At 41.1% G+C, this 17,147-nt stretch overlaps 1 protein-coding gene across 3 annotated transcripts in view; it reads right to left on the bottom strand.

Moving 5' to 3' along the window:
* The window catches only part of MAD1L1 (mitotic arrest deficient 1 like 1), a 1,000,553-nt gene that overhangs the window by 463,023 nt on the left and 520,383 nt on the right, over window positions 1-17,147 (bottom strand). For all 3 annotated transcript variants that reach the window (XM_033963126.1, XM_033963127.1, XM_033963125.1), the window contains exon 13: window positions 15,894-15,950. In XM_033963126.1, coding sequence (XP_033819017.1) covers window positions 15,894-15,950 — 57 coding nt within the window. The remainder of the gene's footprint in view (window positions 1-15,893; window positions 15,951-17,147) is intronic.

Below are 17,147 nucleotides of genomic sequence, written 5' to 3'. Positions count from 1 at the left end.
AATACGCAAAGCGGGAAGGCAGCATTGACTGAAAGGAGTTCAGTCAAAAAGATGCTTCTTCGCTCCGTGGAAAATGAAGAAGTGAAGTACTGCGAAGGGTGGGGGGAAGGCAGTCGTGCATACGCGGTGCGGACAGTCGTACGCACTTTAAAAGTTTTAAAGTGGCAGTTCACTTTTCACACTGTCCATACTGGGCTCCACGCATGACGTCATCCATATGTAAGAATATACTGCCTGCTTGTCTTAAGTTAAAATTATGCTCTCTCTATGTTACAAATGAAAAAAAAATTCCTCCACATGGTTCATGGGGGTTCAGAAATCAGGGCTCTGAGCCCCATCATCACTTAGGGCTCCTTTTACTAAGGTGTGCTAGTGTTTTCAGTGCACGCAGGAAATTACCGCGCGCTATGCGGTTAGAACTAACACCAGCTCAATGCTGGCGTAAATGTCTAACGCGCGCTATTCTGTGTGTTAAAGCCCTAACACAGCTTAGTAAAAGAAGCAACTAAAATGATAAAAGGTAGGGAAAACTTTTCGTATGCTGACAGGTTGAAGATGCTGGGGCTCTTCTCCCTGGAAAAGCGGAGACTTAGAGGAGACATGATAGAAACCTTCAAAATCCTGAGGGACATAGAGAAAGTGGACAGGGACAGATTTTTCAGACTGTGGGGAACCACTAACACAAGGGGTCACTCGGAGAAATTGAGAGGGGACAGGTTTAGAACAAATGCTAGGAGGTTCTTTTTTACCCAGAGGGTGGTGGACACATGCAACGCGCTTCCGGAGGTTGTGATAGCCCAGAGCACATTGCAGGGTTTCAAGGAAGGTTTAGACAAGTTCCTAAAAGATAAGGGGATTGAGGGTTACAGATAAAAAGAAGAGGTAGGTTACAGAAATGGACAGGAACCACATTACAGGTCATAGACCTGACGGGCCGCCGCAGGAGCAGACCGCTGGGCGCGATGGACCAATGGTCTGACCCAGTGGTGGCAACTTCTTATGTTCTTAAGCCCTTGGTTAAAGAGCAATCTCTCTTGGATTCATGGAAATAAATTATTCCACTGAATCCTCAGCTCAGAAATAATCCTACAGGAGTGCTCGTACTCAATTATGCGTGAGCAAATCTAACCCAAACAAAACAGGTTCAAATAAATAACTAAGGGGCGGAGAGCAAAAGTCGCATTTCACTGTTATAATTATGACTCCACCATAATTGCTTGTGCCATTTCTCTTAAATCGAAAAATAAACACTAGGTTCAACTCCCCGAAGGATATAAAATATTAGAGGATTTTTTATGGCTGTAATCAGAAACTCATTTCTTTAGCCACTCTTGGCCGTGTCTAATTAGGGTGAAGTATGTTAATGATACAGCGGCACGGCCCGCAGACGCCTTGAGTTGTGATATTAATTGTGTTTAGGGAAAGAAGCATGAATTGCGCTTATACAAGCTAATTAGTGATGGGTTCGTTAATTAATATGGGAAAGTCAAACTGCCTTTGTCTTGTCTACTGCAATTAGCTAAAGCTGTTTAATTTTATTTTTTTTTTCCAGTAGTAAACTGACTTTTTGCAGGGAAATAATTGAATCATGAGGCAGAATACAATTTGCTTGTTACCTCTCAGCAGGCATCACACCATTTGTAAGTCACAAAATTCCTGACACTTCCGATGGGATCGTTTGTATAGCAGATCTATAAATGCCTAATCGGATGTACTCAACTTCTCGAATCAATAAACCAAAAATGCTCTCAGAGTTACTTGAACAAGATTTCATTTAACAAATTCACAGACCGCCAATTAATGCATTTCTAGGTAGGTTCCAAGATACATGCATAAGAAAATGCACAAGCAAACACTAGCATTCTTAATACAGTGATGCCTTGGAATCCGAACTTAATCCGTTCCAGAACCCCGTTTGCGTTCCAAAGCGTTCAAGTTCCATGACAATTTTTCCCACTGAAAATAATAGAAACTGGATTAATCCGTTTCTGGGTCACACAAACTCAAATTTTAACAGTAAATACACTGGATTTTATGGTAAAATATTAACAAATATTCCAAAGCAGCATTCAGATTCTGGGGCACAAACACACACATACAATGTGCAGGGCGTTCGGATTCCAAAGCAGAGTTCGGCTTCTGGGGCAAAATTTACAAAAAAAAAAAAAAAAAGTTTGGATTCCAAAGCGTTCGAGTTCTGGGGCGTTCGGATTCCGAGGTACCGCTGTACATTAAAATGAATTAAAAGTCAAAATAAGTCTGCCTTCACAACAAACTAGATCTACACAAATACATTCCATAGTATCCTAGTGCAGTGTTTTTCAACCTTTTTACACCTATAGACTGGCAGAAATAAAATAATTATTCTGTGGACCGGCATCGGTCCGTGGATCAGCAGTTGAAGAACACTGGGCTGTTGTGGGCCAGACCCCGCCCATCTCTACCCAATCTCCACCCCAGACCCCGCCCCCATAATAATACTAATTGCATCTTGCACATCCCGTGCCTCATCTGGAAGCCTTCCCTCTGACGTTGCAACGTCAGAGAGAAGGCTTCCGGTTCAGGCGCAGGATGCCCGTAGGAGCCACTGCCTGTGGCTTTGTGCACTGAATCAGTGAGGAAGAGGGAGCTGGCTCGAAGATAACGCCGCATCGATTGCATCGTGGACCGGCAGTTGAAGAACACTGTTTTGGGCCTGTTGCACGTGCTGGCCCTGTGGACCGGCAGGAAATTTCTGTGGACCGGCACTGGTCCATGGACCGGTGGTTGAAGAACACTGTCCTAGTGCATTCCATCACAGTCAAGGCTACTACATAGTACTCACATACACACCCTCACAGGGGCCCATTTTCATGGTAACCCCCACTTAAGCTCTCATGGGGACATCTTTTTTAAGAGTAACCCCAGCACATACCCTGGCACTGATTATTTCAGACTATCCTCACGCCATGTCAGACTATTATATCCTGGCCCTTGCCTTCACAGGGCAGATTTTTCATGTTATTCCTCTTGCAGGCTTTTATTTTCCACAGAAGACATACATACCTCATAACAATGTTTCACATCTGAAGTAAATCTGAGTTGCAAGTATGAAATAAGTTCAATCAGAAAAATCATAGCTTTAAGTATGTTTACATTTTCAGCAATATGGGGTGTTCCAAACAAATATTAACACCCCTCAAGATGTCTGGAAATGTGTCATCTATACGCCAGTCATTCAGAAGCAGCAGTCCAGGGACAGGCTGGACTGTGTGATCACACCTGACAGGTGTTTATTCCATTTCACTTAGAACCACTGACCGAGCTAGTCCTCGGTCTGCTTGTGAAAAGCAATATCCAGATCTGTCAGATCACAGGGCAAGAAGCAGCCTTTTCATCGCTACCCAACCGCAGCAGCTTAGCATCAAACCACCTAAAAGTGGATTAGCCACAAAGAGAGGCGGGAGTAATGGGCTTCTTGAGAAGAGACCAAATCACTGTTACAGAAGTAACAGCTCAAAACACATTTTAAATACAATCCAGAAAAGAAATCTTCTTCACTGAGAAGGGGCATCTTATTAATATCTACAAAAATCATAAGCAAGTAGTACATAGGACCCTCACAAAATTCGGGAAGCTGCACAAACTTACAGGTATCTCTACCCACTCCTCTCACATTTGCAAAGTGGATGATGTAGATCAGGGGTGTCCAACCTGCGGCCCTGTAAAGTATTTTGTGTAGCCCCGGTCAAGGGCGATGCAGTGTTTTCCTCTGCTGCCCCCTGGTGTTTACCATCTTGCCGGCTCCCTCTTCTGTCTTGCTGCAGCGTTTGCGCGGCCCCAGAAACATTTTTTTCGGCCAATGCAGCCCAGGGAAGCCAAAAGGTTGGACAACCCTGATGTAGATCTGAAAGTAAACTAAAACACAAACTGATACTTCAGATCTTATAACACAAATCCGTCTAGTCTCAATCACTATTTTTTTTTGTTTGGCCATTTGTAAACAAGTAGCTAAGAGTTTAGTGTGGACTCCCTTGTGTTAATGGAGGATTTTCATGATCAAATTTCAAAATGGCTTATGTAAAATGAATTTTAAGACCAAGCAGGCCATGAGCTACTTTACAGGAGAGAGGGTTCCATACCGCTGCTGGGGACATCTACTTTGTAAAAATCAAAAGGAATTGACCCTGAAATATCCACAAAGAAAATCCAGAGAAAACCAAAAAAACTCTGTGGAGTGACGATGTTCCTAAATGGACTTTATTTGAAAGTGTCCAAGTTCCAAAGGTACACTGAAATCATCAACATAAAATAATTCCATCCACATAAAAATAAATCATCCACATAAGAGCCTTAAAGGACCTAGTCCGCTAGGGATACAGGACCCAACAGAGTCCTTTAAGGCTCTTATGTGGATGATTTATTTTTATGTGGATGGAATTATTTTATGTGGATGATTTCAGTGTACCTTTGGAACTTGGACACTTTCAAATAAAGTCCATTTAGGAACATCATCACTCCACAGAGTTTTTTTGGTTTTCTGTGGACATCTACTTTGTACCAGCAGAAATCACTGTAGTAGAGAAATCAGCGATGTTGGTACATCTCCCAGTTCACCCAGTGGGGCAGAAAATGCTTATATCACTGCTGTGCAGCTAGAATATTAAACAGAGGCTTCTAATACCAGAAATAATTTTATGGAATGTAAGCTTTTCAGTCAGCCCACATTCAATTCTGAAGACAGGCAAAAAAATTACTTTGCAAATTTCCTTTACTACTGGAACTTATTTGAAATCCACCGTTTACAACTATTACAAAACACTGCTGTTAAATTAATCTATCATGCAAAATAATTTGACCATGTCACTCCTCTCCTTCGCAAAGCACATTGGCTACCTATCACTCATCGCCTCTCCTATAAAATACTCCTCCTCGCCTTTAAAACAAAAAACTCTAACCAACTGGCGTTCATAGATAAACTTCTGATCCCTCACTCGTCATCTAGGGCTCTCCTATCTAATAATCAAAATCTACTCTCAATATCGTCAATACGGGAACTGTTTTACGATACTACTCGCAAATCTATTTTTTTTCAGTCACCGCACCCTCTCTGTGGAATGCCCTCCCATTAGACGTTCAATTAGAGAACTCGCTTGAAAAATTTAAAGCCAAACTTAAAACTTTCCTCTTTAAAGATGCCTTTACTCTTTAATATCAGCTTTCGTCTCTTAATCCCTTTGAAACATCTAATGCTTCCTCTGAAGTGATTCCCATCCTAATGTTTTTTTACCACTCCCCATTTACCATCCTTTTTTTTTTTTTTTACTAATTTTACTTCGATGTATTTTAAACAATCCTTCCCTCCCCTACTTTCCTTCTGTTTCATGTACGTTAACCTAAGTTCGTCTAGGATTTTTTTAAATATTTAATAAAATATTGTATTTATTTATTTTAATTGTTTTTGCAATTTTTTTATATTGTACACCATTTAGACACTTATTTTGATAGACGGTATATCAAAAATAAAGAAACGTGAAACTTAAAAGCTTGAGCGACTTGGCGCCTGGTTATTTGACTTAGGTATTGCAAAGTTATGTTTTCGCATTGCTCTTTAAGATTAGAAAATTCAGGACATCTTGTGGTGCCTTCATTGACAGTTACATTATCATGTTACTACAGTATAATGCTACTGCAAAAGTTGCATTGTTTATTACAAGGTCTTAGATGTGGAATAAACTACCAATGAGACTGTGATCATTGAAAGGACTACCGTATTTTCACTCATATACTGCGCACCCGTGTAAAACGCGCACACGGGTATAGCGCGCGGGGAACAGAAATTTATGTAATAATATTTTAATATAGCGCGCACACGCGTATACCGCGCATGCTAAAACCTCCTCCCGCCTGCTCCGAACCGGCATCCTCTCCCCCGCTCGCATCACCCCCCTCCCCCGCGATTATCTCAGAGAGAGTGAGACCAGAAGGCTTTGAGCATGCGCAAATGCTCAAAGCCTAGTCCAGCCTGGCACAAGAAGGAGGATCTCTCTCGCACCGCCCAGCCCAGCCCAGCCCAGCCCAACCCAACGAGGGAGGATCTTCGGGCACTGGCACTGGCACATCCTGTGCATTGGTGCTGGTGCCCAATCGGGTAAGAGTTATCTTTGCGGTGCTGGGGGGGGGGGGATGTAGGATCGCGGGGGTGACGCGAGCGGGGGGGGGAGGATGCCGGTTCGCATTGGGAATGCCGGATCAGAATGAAAAAAAAAATTGTATAACGCGTGTGTTATATGCGTGAAAATACGGTAGTTATTTTTAAGAAACACCTCAAAGCATATTTATTTGCTCAAGCCTACTTCGGTACCAATTAAGCGAACAGATTTTGGATATTAAGATAACTCATGGTTTTTATGTGATTTTATTACGTATGTACATTGTAACCTGCCTAGTTAAATAGGTGGGCTATAAGGGTCGGATTCCATAAACAGTTCCAAAGTGCCCCTACATTGTAGGCGCCACTCCGCACAACTGTCAACCAATCACTAGGAATCACTTTTAGAAACGAGCCTAAACTGACTTCAAAATCGCCAGGTAAGAGGTAGGTGTCGATATAAACCTGGTCTAATTTACCAGTGCCTAACTCAAGCTCCTAAGTCTACCACGCCTATTATCTGTCCCTAATCACGTCTACTTTTCAGGTAGATGCAGTTAGGCGTCGGAGGGTGCCTGAACTTAGGCATTGCTAGGCTCCTCTCTGAGTTCCACAAAGAACTCTTAATTGTATAATTTTTAAAAATTTATTTCAATTACCTTCAATGATGGGGTCAATTACTACACCATTTAAGCTAATTAAAACAATTTGGGTTGTGACGGTTTTAGTTAGGCGCCAATGTAGGTGCCCAGTGGCATCTAATGCAGGCTCCATTAATAGAATCTGGGCCTAAATGGAAAAGAAATAAATTACTTATCTTTTTAACGTTTGGGTTTTTTAGAAGCTTCTCAGACCTCTCAAGAGTGCTATCAATAATCATATTTGGCAATCATTCAATTTTTGTTAGCTTTCTTTCAAAACTGAAGTCAGATATGCACATTATGAATCGTTCATTCAATCTTATTCCTTCTATTATTTATTTATTTAAGCATTTATATACCACTTATAGTCTAAGTGGTTTACATTCAGGTACTCAACCATTTTTCCCTATGGGGCTCATAATCGAAAGAGAAAAACGTCCAAAAACCGGCCTAAGTCGGCACTTGGACGAACATTTCTCAAAAACGTCCAAGCGCCGAAAAGAAAAACGAGTTTTGGACGTATTTCTAAACGACCTAGGCCTTCATAGTGCCGCTCAACTCCAAAGCTAAACGGGGCGTTTTGGGAGGCGCGTCGAGGGTGGGGGTTGGGCGGGACATGGGCTGGCTTAGACTTAATCGTACAGCATGTATAACCAAAAGTTATACAGCCCAGGATCGATGGAACTTGGACCCACCTAAACTCACCAGATAAGCACTGCAAGCAAACACATAACACAGACCCCCACACACTACCCCAGTGATCATCAACCCCCCCCCCACCCCATAAAAATTTTATTCACAACTTTAAATTTCAGCCTCCGGACCATCATCATCTGGCAGCCGGGCATAGGAAAGCCTAGTCGTCCAGCACAGAGGCAGCTTAAGTCATCTTGGGAGTGGGTTAGGGACCCACAGAGAGGAGGACCCATACCCATAAGCCCCTGTAATCACTGCATTGATACTTAAACATGTGCACTGCTCTATACACCCCCAAAACCCTTTTGTACTGGCATATAAGTGGCTACTGCAGCCATCAGGGCTATTGGGATGGTAGATAAGTGGGTCTAGGGGATTCTGGAGGTGGTTTGGAGGGCTCACTGTCACCTATAAGGGAGCTGTAGTGAGATGAAGTTCACAGCAGTGCCCTATAAGGTACTCCACTATTTAGGTGGCATGACTGGGTGTGCAGTCCATCACTTTGCAGACCCCTCCCACGTCCAACAGGGCTTGTTTTAAGCGTTTTGGACTTGGACAGAAAGTTGGACGGAAATGTGGTATAAAGATGGACAATTTAGTGGCTTGGACGATCAGATCGGCAGGACGTATAATTAGACGATTTCAAAAGTAAAAAAAAGTTGGACGTATCTTTTGAAAATGTGCCTTAGGCTCTTTTTAACTTTGGACGACTTGCGAGATGGACGTAAACGGACTTAGAAGTCCCTTTCGATTATGCTCCTCTATCTGTCCTAGTGGGCTCACACTCTTATCTAATGTACCTGGGACAATGGGGGATTAAGTGACTTGCCTAGGGTCACAAGAAGCAGTGTGGGATTTGAACCCACAACCTCAGGATGCTCTAACCACTGCACCACACACTCCCCTTCTAGTTGGCTAAAGCTTCCTATTCATGCTTTATAAATTGAGGGACAAATCCAGCTTCTTAGAAACTAACTGTGGTCTGTTGAGGTTTGAAGAAAATCTTCTATGGGCTCAGCAGTACCTTCCAATTAAGACCTATATCTAATTTGTGCTTTCTGGCAAAGTTAGTGGGATAGATTGTAGACAACAATTAATTGCTCACGTAGAGTCCATTACTGTTCTGTATCCTTGATAATTAGGGCTGATTGTTGATATGTGGTGGTCCAAAAGGTTAGATTATGGGCCACAAACTCTATTTAAAACAGCTGGCACCATATATTAGTACTTAAATCAAAATATAGTGTGACAATATGTATAAGAGCAGTTTTAGGGGGCAACATAAATGATGTTATGATATGATAGATCAAAAAATAGAACCCTATGGACACTTTTGCTGCCAATACTGTCCAGACTTATAATCTAACTAAGAATTGGCTAACACTCTTGATCCCTTGGAGGGAATGTTCGAAAAAGAAAATTACTTTAAATAATGGACATCAGTATGAGCCCTTCAAGTACAAGCGAGGGATTTTGGGTTCGGGCAGTAACTCATAGGTGACCAGCACCAGACATAAGTCTAAATAAGAACTGCCCCATGCATCATTTAGTCCTGTTTTATATAGGTATAATTTAAATGATATTCAAACATTCACACCAGGGAAAAAAGAAAAATGAAAAAATAACAAAGATGTATGTGATAAAAATCAATAAACTCCCAAAACTTTTTATAGGATTCAACTAAGTTTTCCTTTGTGCACTATAGTCCTGGATGAAGTTTTTTTATAAACTGAGTGGCGTTACGAATTGCCATAAGGGAATATGAACTTTGCATAGGATAAATATTATCCATAATTAAATGTATGAACTGCATATTTATTCATTGGGCACATGGACATGAAATTGGATTTTTGGTATCAACTTTACAACATTAATTTTTGCATGAATTTTTATTAAATATTTTTATGCACTTAGTGTACTATGAACTATTACGAAATTTCAATGAAATATAGGGAAGTCTGATATGGTTTTATAGAATTATCTTAGCATGAATTTTTTGTCAGCATTTACACTTGCACTTTAAGGACTTTAAACGCTGTGACGTTTTGGGAGTTTATTGATTTTTATCACATACATCTTTGTTATTTTTTCATGTTTCCTTTTTCCCTGGTGTGAATGTTTGAATATCATTTAAATTATACCTATATAAAACAGGACTAAATGATGCATGGGGCAGTTCTTATTTAGACTTATGTCTGGTGCTGGTCACCTATGAGTTACTGCCTGAGCCCAAAATCCCTCGCTTGTACTTGAAGGGCTCATACTGATGTCCATTATTTAAAGTAATTTTCTTTTTCGAACATTCCCTCCAAGGGATCAAGAGTGTTAGCCAATTCTTAGTTGGATGATATGATAGACACATTTAAATATCTCTGTGGTATTAATGTACAGAAGGTGAGTCTTTTTCAAATGAAGGAAAACTTCAGAATGAGAGGGTAGAGGTTGAAGTTAAGAGTCAATAGACTCAGGAGTAATGTAAGAAAATACTTCTTTATAATGGCGGATGCATGGAATGGTCTCATGGAAGATGTGATGAAGACAAAGACTGTCTGAATTCAAGAAAGCGTGGGACAGGCATGTGGGATCTCTTAGGGAGAGGTGGAGATAGTGGATGCTGCGGTTGGGCAGACTGGATGGGCCATTTGATCTTTATCTGCCATCATGTTTCTACGTTATTAGCCCACTTTAAACTCCACATTCAACCGAATATTTGTTGAATGGACTAATACTTTTTCAATGGACATTCAGAATCCACCTTTTCATAATAGAACTGGTGGTGTTAAGTGGTACTCTTCATCATTCCATCATTCTATTAGAATTATTAACCTTTTTTTAAAAAAACTTTTTGTTATTTATTATAAATTAGAATAACTTATCTTTTATAGTTCCTTATCGGTTCCCCTTCCCGACGCGTTTCGCATTTCTTTTTCAAGGTCGGGGGGGAACAAAAGTTAAGAGTAAACTTTTTCCATTTCACTGCTGCCGCTCGCTATCAATGAAAAGTAATACAATACAAGTCAGGATGCAAAACACCGCTATACAGAGGTGATATACTGAGAAATATAAGAATGTACTGGATGTATTCCGATAGAATGGGCGAATGCAATGAGCACAATCAGAGTGCTCTTTGCCTGGATGCATAACTGAGAAATAGAAGTATTAAGGAATGTAAGCAAGCCGATTTACAGAAGCATGCAAATGCAAAGGTTTAAACATTGCAATAAAGAAGGAGAGGCTGCCAGATATCTAGGAATCTATGCATATTGTTAGTTCCTTTTTCATATTTCCCCGTAAGGCAAAGAGCGTTCCACCACATATGATAGTCAATTCTGGTAGAGTCTTTCCAGCAGAACAGCACGGTCTGTATTGCTAGGGATAGCATAATGGAAAATAGGCGAACTCTATCTGAATTCATAGGTACAGTAATAGCTTGTGACATGATGATAAGAGAAGAATATGTTAAAGGCACGTTGAAACCTAATATAGCACAAGTCATATTCCACACCTTATTCCAACAATCTCTTAAAAGAGGACATGAAAAGAGGAGGTGTTCTATAGAGCCAATAGATGTAGGACATGACCAGCATAGAAAGGATGAGGAGTGGTCAATTTTATGAGACAACACAGGTGTCCAAACTGCTCTGTGTAGTAGAAAGTATATGGACTGTAATAGTGAGGCTGATCGTATGAATTTGAAAAAAGTTAGCCACAAGGACACCCAGTCTATGGCATCAGAAGGCAGACTAAGGTCTTTGCACCATCTCTTTTCCAATTCCAAGGGATCAGAAAACATAGCTCTTTGTAATATATGATACCAATTAGAGGCTTTAATAGTGCCATTAGGCGAGGAACATAAAAAGTGAAGTAATCCAGGTTCCAGTATTTGCAGACCATCTATCTGTACTGAGTGTTTGACGCAGTGAATTAGTTGAAGCCATCTAAAGTATTGAGTTCCGAGAAGTCCTCGATCTGTCGAAAGGTCCGAAAAGGATGACCATGTGTCATTCTTCCTTAAGTCTTGCAGTAGCCATATGTCACAATTTTTCCATTCCTGCCATGAGATCTGCATATCTGCAATCCTAAACCGATCATTATTCCATAAGGGTATCTTGGTAGTATTTGACCATCTAGATGAGAAAGTGGAGTCTGCACAATCTACCGCCAATTTATAAGCTACCAGTATCTTATCCAGCTTGTCCAGTTTGGATAAATTGATACCAGCCAAATATTTAAGGCGTCCATCCCCATATAAAGCCCTCTCAATCGATTTCCAGACTAATTATGATGATAGCTCACGGTATCAGCCAGTGGCTTTGAAAAATATCTCAATCTTCTGGCTGTGAGCTCTTGAGACCCCTGTTAGTCTCTAATTATCCTGTGTTAGTGCATAGAGATTTGTGCGACAGCGCATTTATGTAAGTGGATAGTGTGGTTCTTAAAATACTCATGACATATTTTTGAAATGTTCAATCAAACTCACTTTTGGTCAATGGCTAGAATACTCAATACCTATCCTGCACTCAACTTCCTAATGCCTAAATATTCTTGTAGGATGGTCTGTATACATGCTGATGAAATACCAGTAGCCTCTGCTATCTCATTTAGGGTCAATCAGTGATCTTCTATCACGATTCAGTGAACTTCAAGTATTTCATCAATTGCTGCTGTTTTTGGACGTCCGGAGCGTTCTTCATCAACAATGCTTATCCAACCACATTTAAACTCAGAATCCCACACTTCCACCATTGAAAATGAAGGAGACACATTACCATACACTGCATCTAACTCAGATTTAATTTCGGTAGGCAATTTTCCCTTCATGATGCAATACTCAATTGGAGCAGTTGTTTTCTTTAAAAGGCTGACATGACAAAATTAGCCATTAGATTGACTTAAAAGCCTAGCCATAGATGTTTCACAACACTATCTGTAAGACAGCTATAGAATTGTGATGCTAATCTTGCTTTTTCTTGGTCAGGCCAGAAACTTTATAATTGATCCTCGTAATCCTTTATATTTGGCTTCATGGGACTATTTCATACATTCCAGGCAGATCACCGAGTTCTTTCTGGATCTGAATCTGTTCCAGAAGCTCTTCGAAAATACATGCATGCAGGATGCCCATTAGACAACTAAGATCATGCAATTTGCTCCATCAACCTTTCAGGGTTTACTGTTGAACTGGACTCAGACAATGCTCAAAAATGGCTTATTCCCAGAGAACAAAGGGCATATCATATTACTAAGAACAGCAAGGAATCAAACTCTTCAGTCACTAATTACTACCCCATTGCCTCCATCCCTTTCTTTGTGAAACTACTCGAAGAACTAGTATATCACCAGCTGCTCAATTACCTAGAAGAGCGCGATATACTGCACAATTCCCAGTCAGGCTTTCGGCCATGCTTCAGTACAGAGACAGTTCTAGCCTCACTACTGAATGACATCAATCAACATTTTACCAGAGGACAGAGTGCCCTTGTTTTGCAATTCAACCTGAACAGTGCCTTTGACTTACATTAGTAGACTACCACATACTTCTTTCTTGTCTGGATACTACTGCACAGACGCCAAGCCTCTCTTAAAGAGTTCAAAATGTCATCAGGATTGTCATCTCAAATTTACAATGGCATGGGGCATTGATACTATTACCTTCTTGGATACTAGAGTGAAAAATGGGAACCAGTTTATTTACAGCTGTATCTCACAAGACAATGGACAGGAATATATATGATGTTCCTGTCCATTGTCTTGCAATATACAAACCCCAGGCACCAGGTCACCATGGCAACTAAAAATCGGACCAGGCGCCTAAGGTTTGCAGGCTGAATAGCACTGCAGAAACATGCCTCTGCGGCGATTCAATGAATCCCCAGCCCAGCCGTGTCATTGCCTATTAGCATTTCTCCCTCTTTCCTCTCCCAGTGAGAGTCAGCAGTTCACCTGACATTCCCCAACCCCCTCTGCGAGTCTAACAGGTTTCCATCTATCTTCCTCCCATGGGTCTAAGCACTTTTCCTGCTTCTTCCTCTCCACCTGGCACTTCAAACCTATTTCCTTTGCCAGTTGAATAAGCAATAAACACGTGCTTTCTGAAGCCGGCCTCGGAACCTTTCCTCTGCTACATCCTTCACCCCTGCTGATGCAACTTCCTGTTTAGGCAGGAGCAGGACACAGTAGAGGAAAGGTTCCAAGGCCATCTGTAGACAGTGTGTGTTTATTGCTGTTGCAGCAGGAGAGTTGCTTGGACTCATTAGTGGTGGTGGTGGGGAAGCAGGGAGGAGGACAGGTGCTGGACCTGCAAGAGGGATTTGCTGGTGGGAGGTCAGAAGAGTTGCTGAACTTGCCAGGGAGGGGAGGAGAGAAAATCTAGGTCCGCAGGGGAGGAACCAGAGAGAGAGATGGGGGAAGCTAGAAAGTTAGCCCCCAAACAAAAAATGTTGACTACCACTGATTAGGGCATTGCCTTTTTGTAGATATAGTCTTTGTTTTGGAAGTTCATGCTGGTATGGTGGATTTATCTAGGCTCCGAGAAACTTTTTCTGTTGAGTTATATTACCTCTGTATCATATACTTCTTTTCAACCAAATTTATGAACATGGGAAGTCGGTGGAGGATTGAAGCTACACAGTGCTGCTTATATATAAAAAGTAAGACAAATAAGTTCTCTGCTAGACAAATATTGTATATTTTTGTGTGGTTTTATGGGTGACACTCTACACCTGAGAATGAAAGAGTTTATGCTGATGTTGGCAAGATTACATGAGAATCAGAAATATTTATGTACGATGAGTTCCATAAGGCCATTTTCTGGCTCTTATGGGGGATGCAAGTGTGCCTCTGCTTCATCAATGCAGCATGGTCACACAGCTGACAGCATGCTTTGGGAAGGGAGACTGCTGGATTCTGGGACTGATTTATTGAAGTTTCTTTGTCCGCAGATACAGACTAGGAAAATAGTGTTAGTAAGTTCCTCCTCCCTTCTTTGCCCCCTCAACCCCCCTCACAAAAAAAACCAGGGCTGTGGAGTCAGAGTCAGAGTTGAGGAGTCTGAGTCGGAGGAAATTTCGGGTACCTGGAGTCGGAGTCAGAAGTACAAAAAACTGAGGAGTCGGAACATTTATCTACCGACTCCATTTTTGAACTTGACATACCAATCACGAGCGATTCTTTCAGCTATAGCATCCACTATATACACAGCACAAATGTTGCGAGCAGCTTCTGCGGCCTTAGAACCTTGATTAAAAGCAAAAAGAAGGTGGTGTCGAAAATGCTCATTTCTCTCAACTTGACATTCCATTTTAACGATCTGAAAATTAACCAGTGCTGTGGAGTCGGAGTCGAGGAGTCGGAGTCGGAGGAAAGTTTGGGTACCTGGAGTCGGAGTCTGAAGTACAAAAAACTGAGGAGTCGGAATCGGAACAATTATCTACCAACTCCATTTTTGAACTTGGCATACCAATCACGAGCGATTCTTTCAGCTATAGCACCCACTATATACACAGCATAAATGTTGCGAGCAGCTTCTGCGGCCTTAGAACCTTGATTAAAAGCAAAAAGAAGGTGGTGTCGAAAATGCTCATTTCTCTCAACTTGACATTCCATTTTAACGATCTGAAAATTAACCAGTGCTGTGGAGTCGGAGTCCGAGGAGTCGGAGTCGGAGTAAATTTCGGGTACCTGGAGTCGGAGTCTGAAGTACAAAAAACTGAGGAGTCGGAATATTTATCTACCGACTCCACAGCCCTGAAAAAAACTTCACTGCAAACAGCACTGGAGAAGTGGAGAAGGAAAAATAAGAGAGGTCTCAACTGTTGACTCCTAAGTTTTTGGGCCAGCTCCTAGATTTAATAAAAATTTGTCAAGGCCTAAATAATCTATATCTTTAAGGCACCATTATGCATACAAATAAATGGGGGAAACAGTTTTTGGAACCCAAACCAGGTTATAGAAACTATACAAATAACTGCAAGGCTTATGGTTTCTCTACTCAGCAGTTATGTAGAAGCTGAAATATTACCGTATGAGTGTATAAAAACCCAACCGAAGAGGAGCACAGACATAGGACTGTATAAAACCAAATGTGTCAAAACAATTTGAAAAAGGTCATTTTTCATTTCATGCTTAGTTGTTCCGACTACTGTACATGGGCAGTGAAAAAACAGGAGCAGCAGGCTGTGTAAAAGGCTGATTAATTATGAAATAAAGCTCATTCTTCTAGGACCTTGACAAATGGAAGGCAAAAGGCCAAAATGAACAAAGCCCAGTAATGAGGAGGCAGTCACTCAGACACAGTACATAAGGAGGACCAACTTGTCTGCGACATAGTACATCTTAAGAAGGGTTCTGTTGTGGCTGCAGCTTATCTTCCTAATTACTACCCTTCCCTACCCAAAACCAGGAATATTAAGACCTTTGATACTTACAGTCTCAGCTTTCTGCTTCTTATTTCCCATCTCTTCTAGAGCTTTGAAGAGCTGAGCCTGTATGATGAAAAAATATATATATTCTTAAGGTACTCAACTTATAGTCAGTAAAATGTCAACGTATAGTCAGTACAATGTACTATGGGCTCCTTTTACTAAGGTACGCTAGCGTGTTTTTTTTTAAATTCTTTATTTATTTTATAACTTACATCAAGTACATCAACATCGGTATTAATATTTTTAGCGCACACAGGATATTAACGCGCGCTACGTGGCTAGAACTAACACCAACTCAATGCTGGCGTTAGCTTCTAGTGCACGCTATTCTGCACGTTAATGCCTTAACGCAGCTTTGTAAAAGGAGCCCTATAAGCCTCTGAATCACTCTTCAACAGTTGGGCAAGGAATAGTGGAACTTAGTGGCCATAGTTGGAATGCACAACTGAAAGATTCTAGAGCAGATGTTTCAACAAACCTGCCCCAAGGGACTCCAGTCAATTGGTGTTTCAGGATTTCTACACTGAATATAAAGTAAATCTGCATGCGGCTGAAGGTGTGCATTCCGATCTCGCTTGTGAATATTCAGTACAGATATCCTGAGAACCACTGTTCTCGAGGGAGCTCTGGTAGACAAGCTTGGGTTAAGGCGTGTTAGCATAATATTTATTATGATGGGTGGTATATTAAAAGATGTCAAATAAGGGGCTGGGATAGAGAACATAAAGAAGAAAAGCCATTCAACGAAATTGATTGCAACAAAGCTAACACAAGCAGGTGGTAACTTAACAAACTAAACTAAACTTTAGGCTTATATACTGCATCTGCTCTATAACAGTAGAGCTCAGCACGGTTTTACAAGAAATTAGAAAGAACAGATACAATATGGATTTGGAACAGTATAGAGAGGAGTGGAATTTACGACTTTGAAAATAGCCAAGTTTTCAGATGTTTTCAAAACGGCTGGAAAGAGCCCAGATCGCGCAGTTGAATAGGAAAATTATTCCACAGTTCAGTAATTTTTAAAAGTAGAGACTTCCCTAATTTGCCAGATTCTATACAAGATGTCCTACTGATGCGTCGTTAGGCATCCTAATTGAGGTCACCTAACCATGCCTAAGTCAAGGTGCCTTCCAATGCCTAATGACGCCTACCTGAAAAGTAAGCATAGTTAAGGGCGGAGAATAGGCGTAGTTGACTTAGGTGTCAGTAAACCCTGGCCTAATATAATGGTGCCTACTTCCAGGATGCCTAGTG

Source organism: Geotrypetes seraphini, chromosome 11 (assembly GCF_902459505.1).
Source record: "Geotrypetes seraphini chromosome 11, aGeoSer1.1, whole genome shotgun sequence".
Classification (NCBI taxonomy): domain Eukaryota; kingdom Metazoa; phylum Chordata; class Amphibia; order Gymnophiona; family Dermophiidae; genus Geotrypetes; species Geotrypetes seraphini.
The sequence above is the reverse complement of the archived record's forward strand: the minus strand, read 5'-3'. Positions and strand labels throughout refer to the sequence as shown.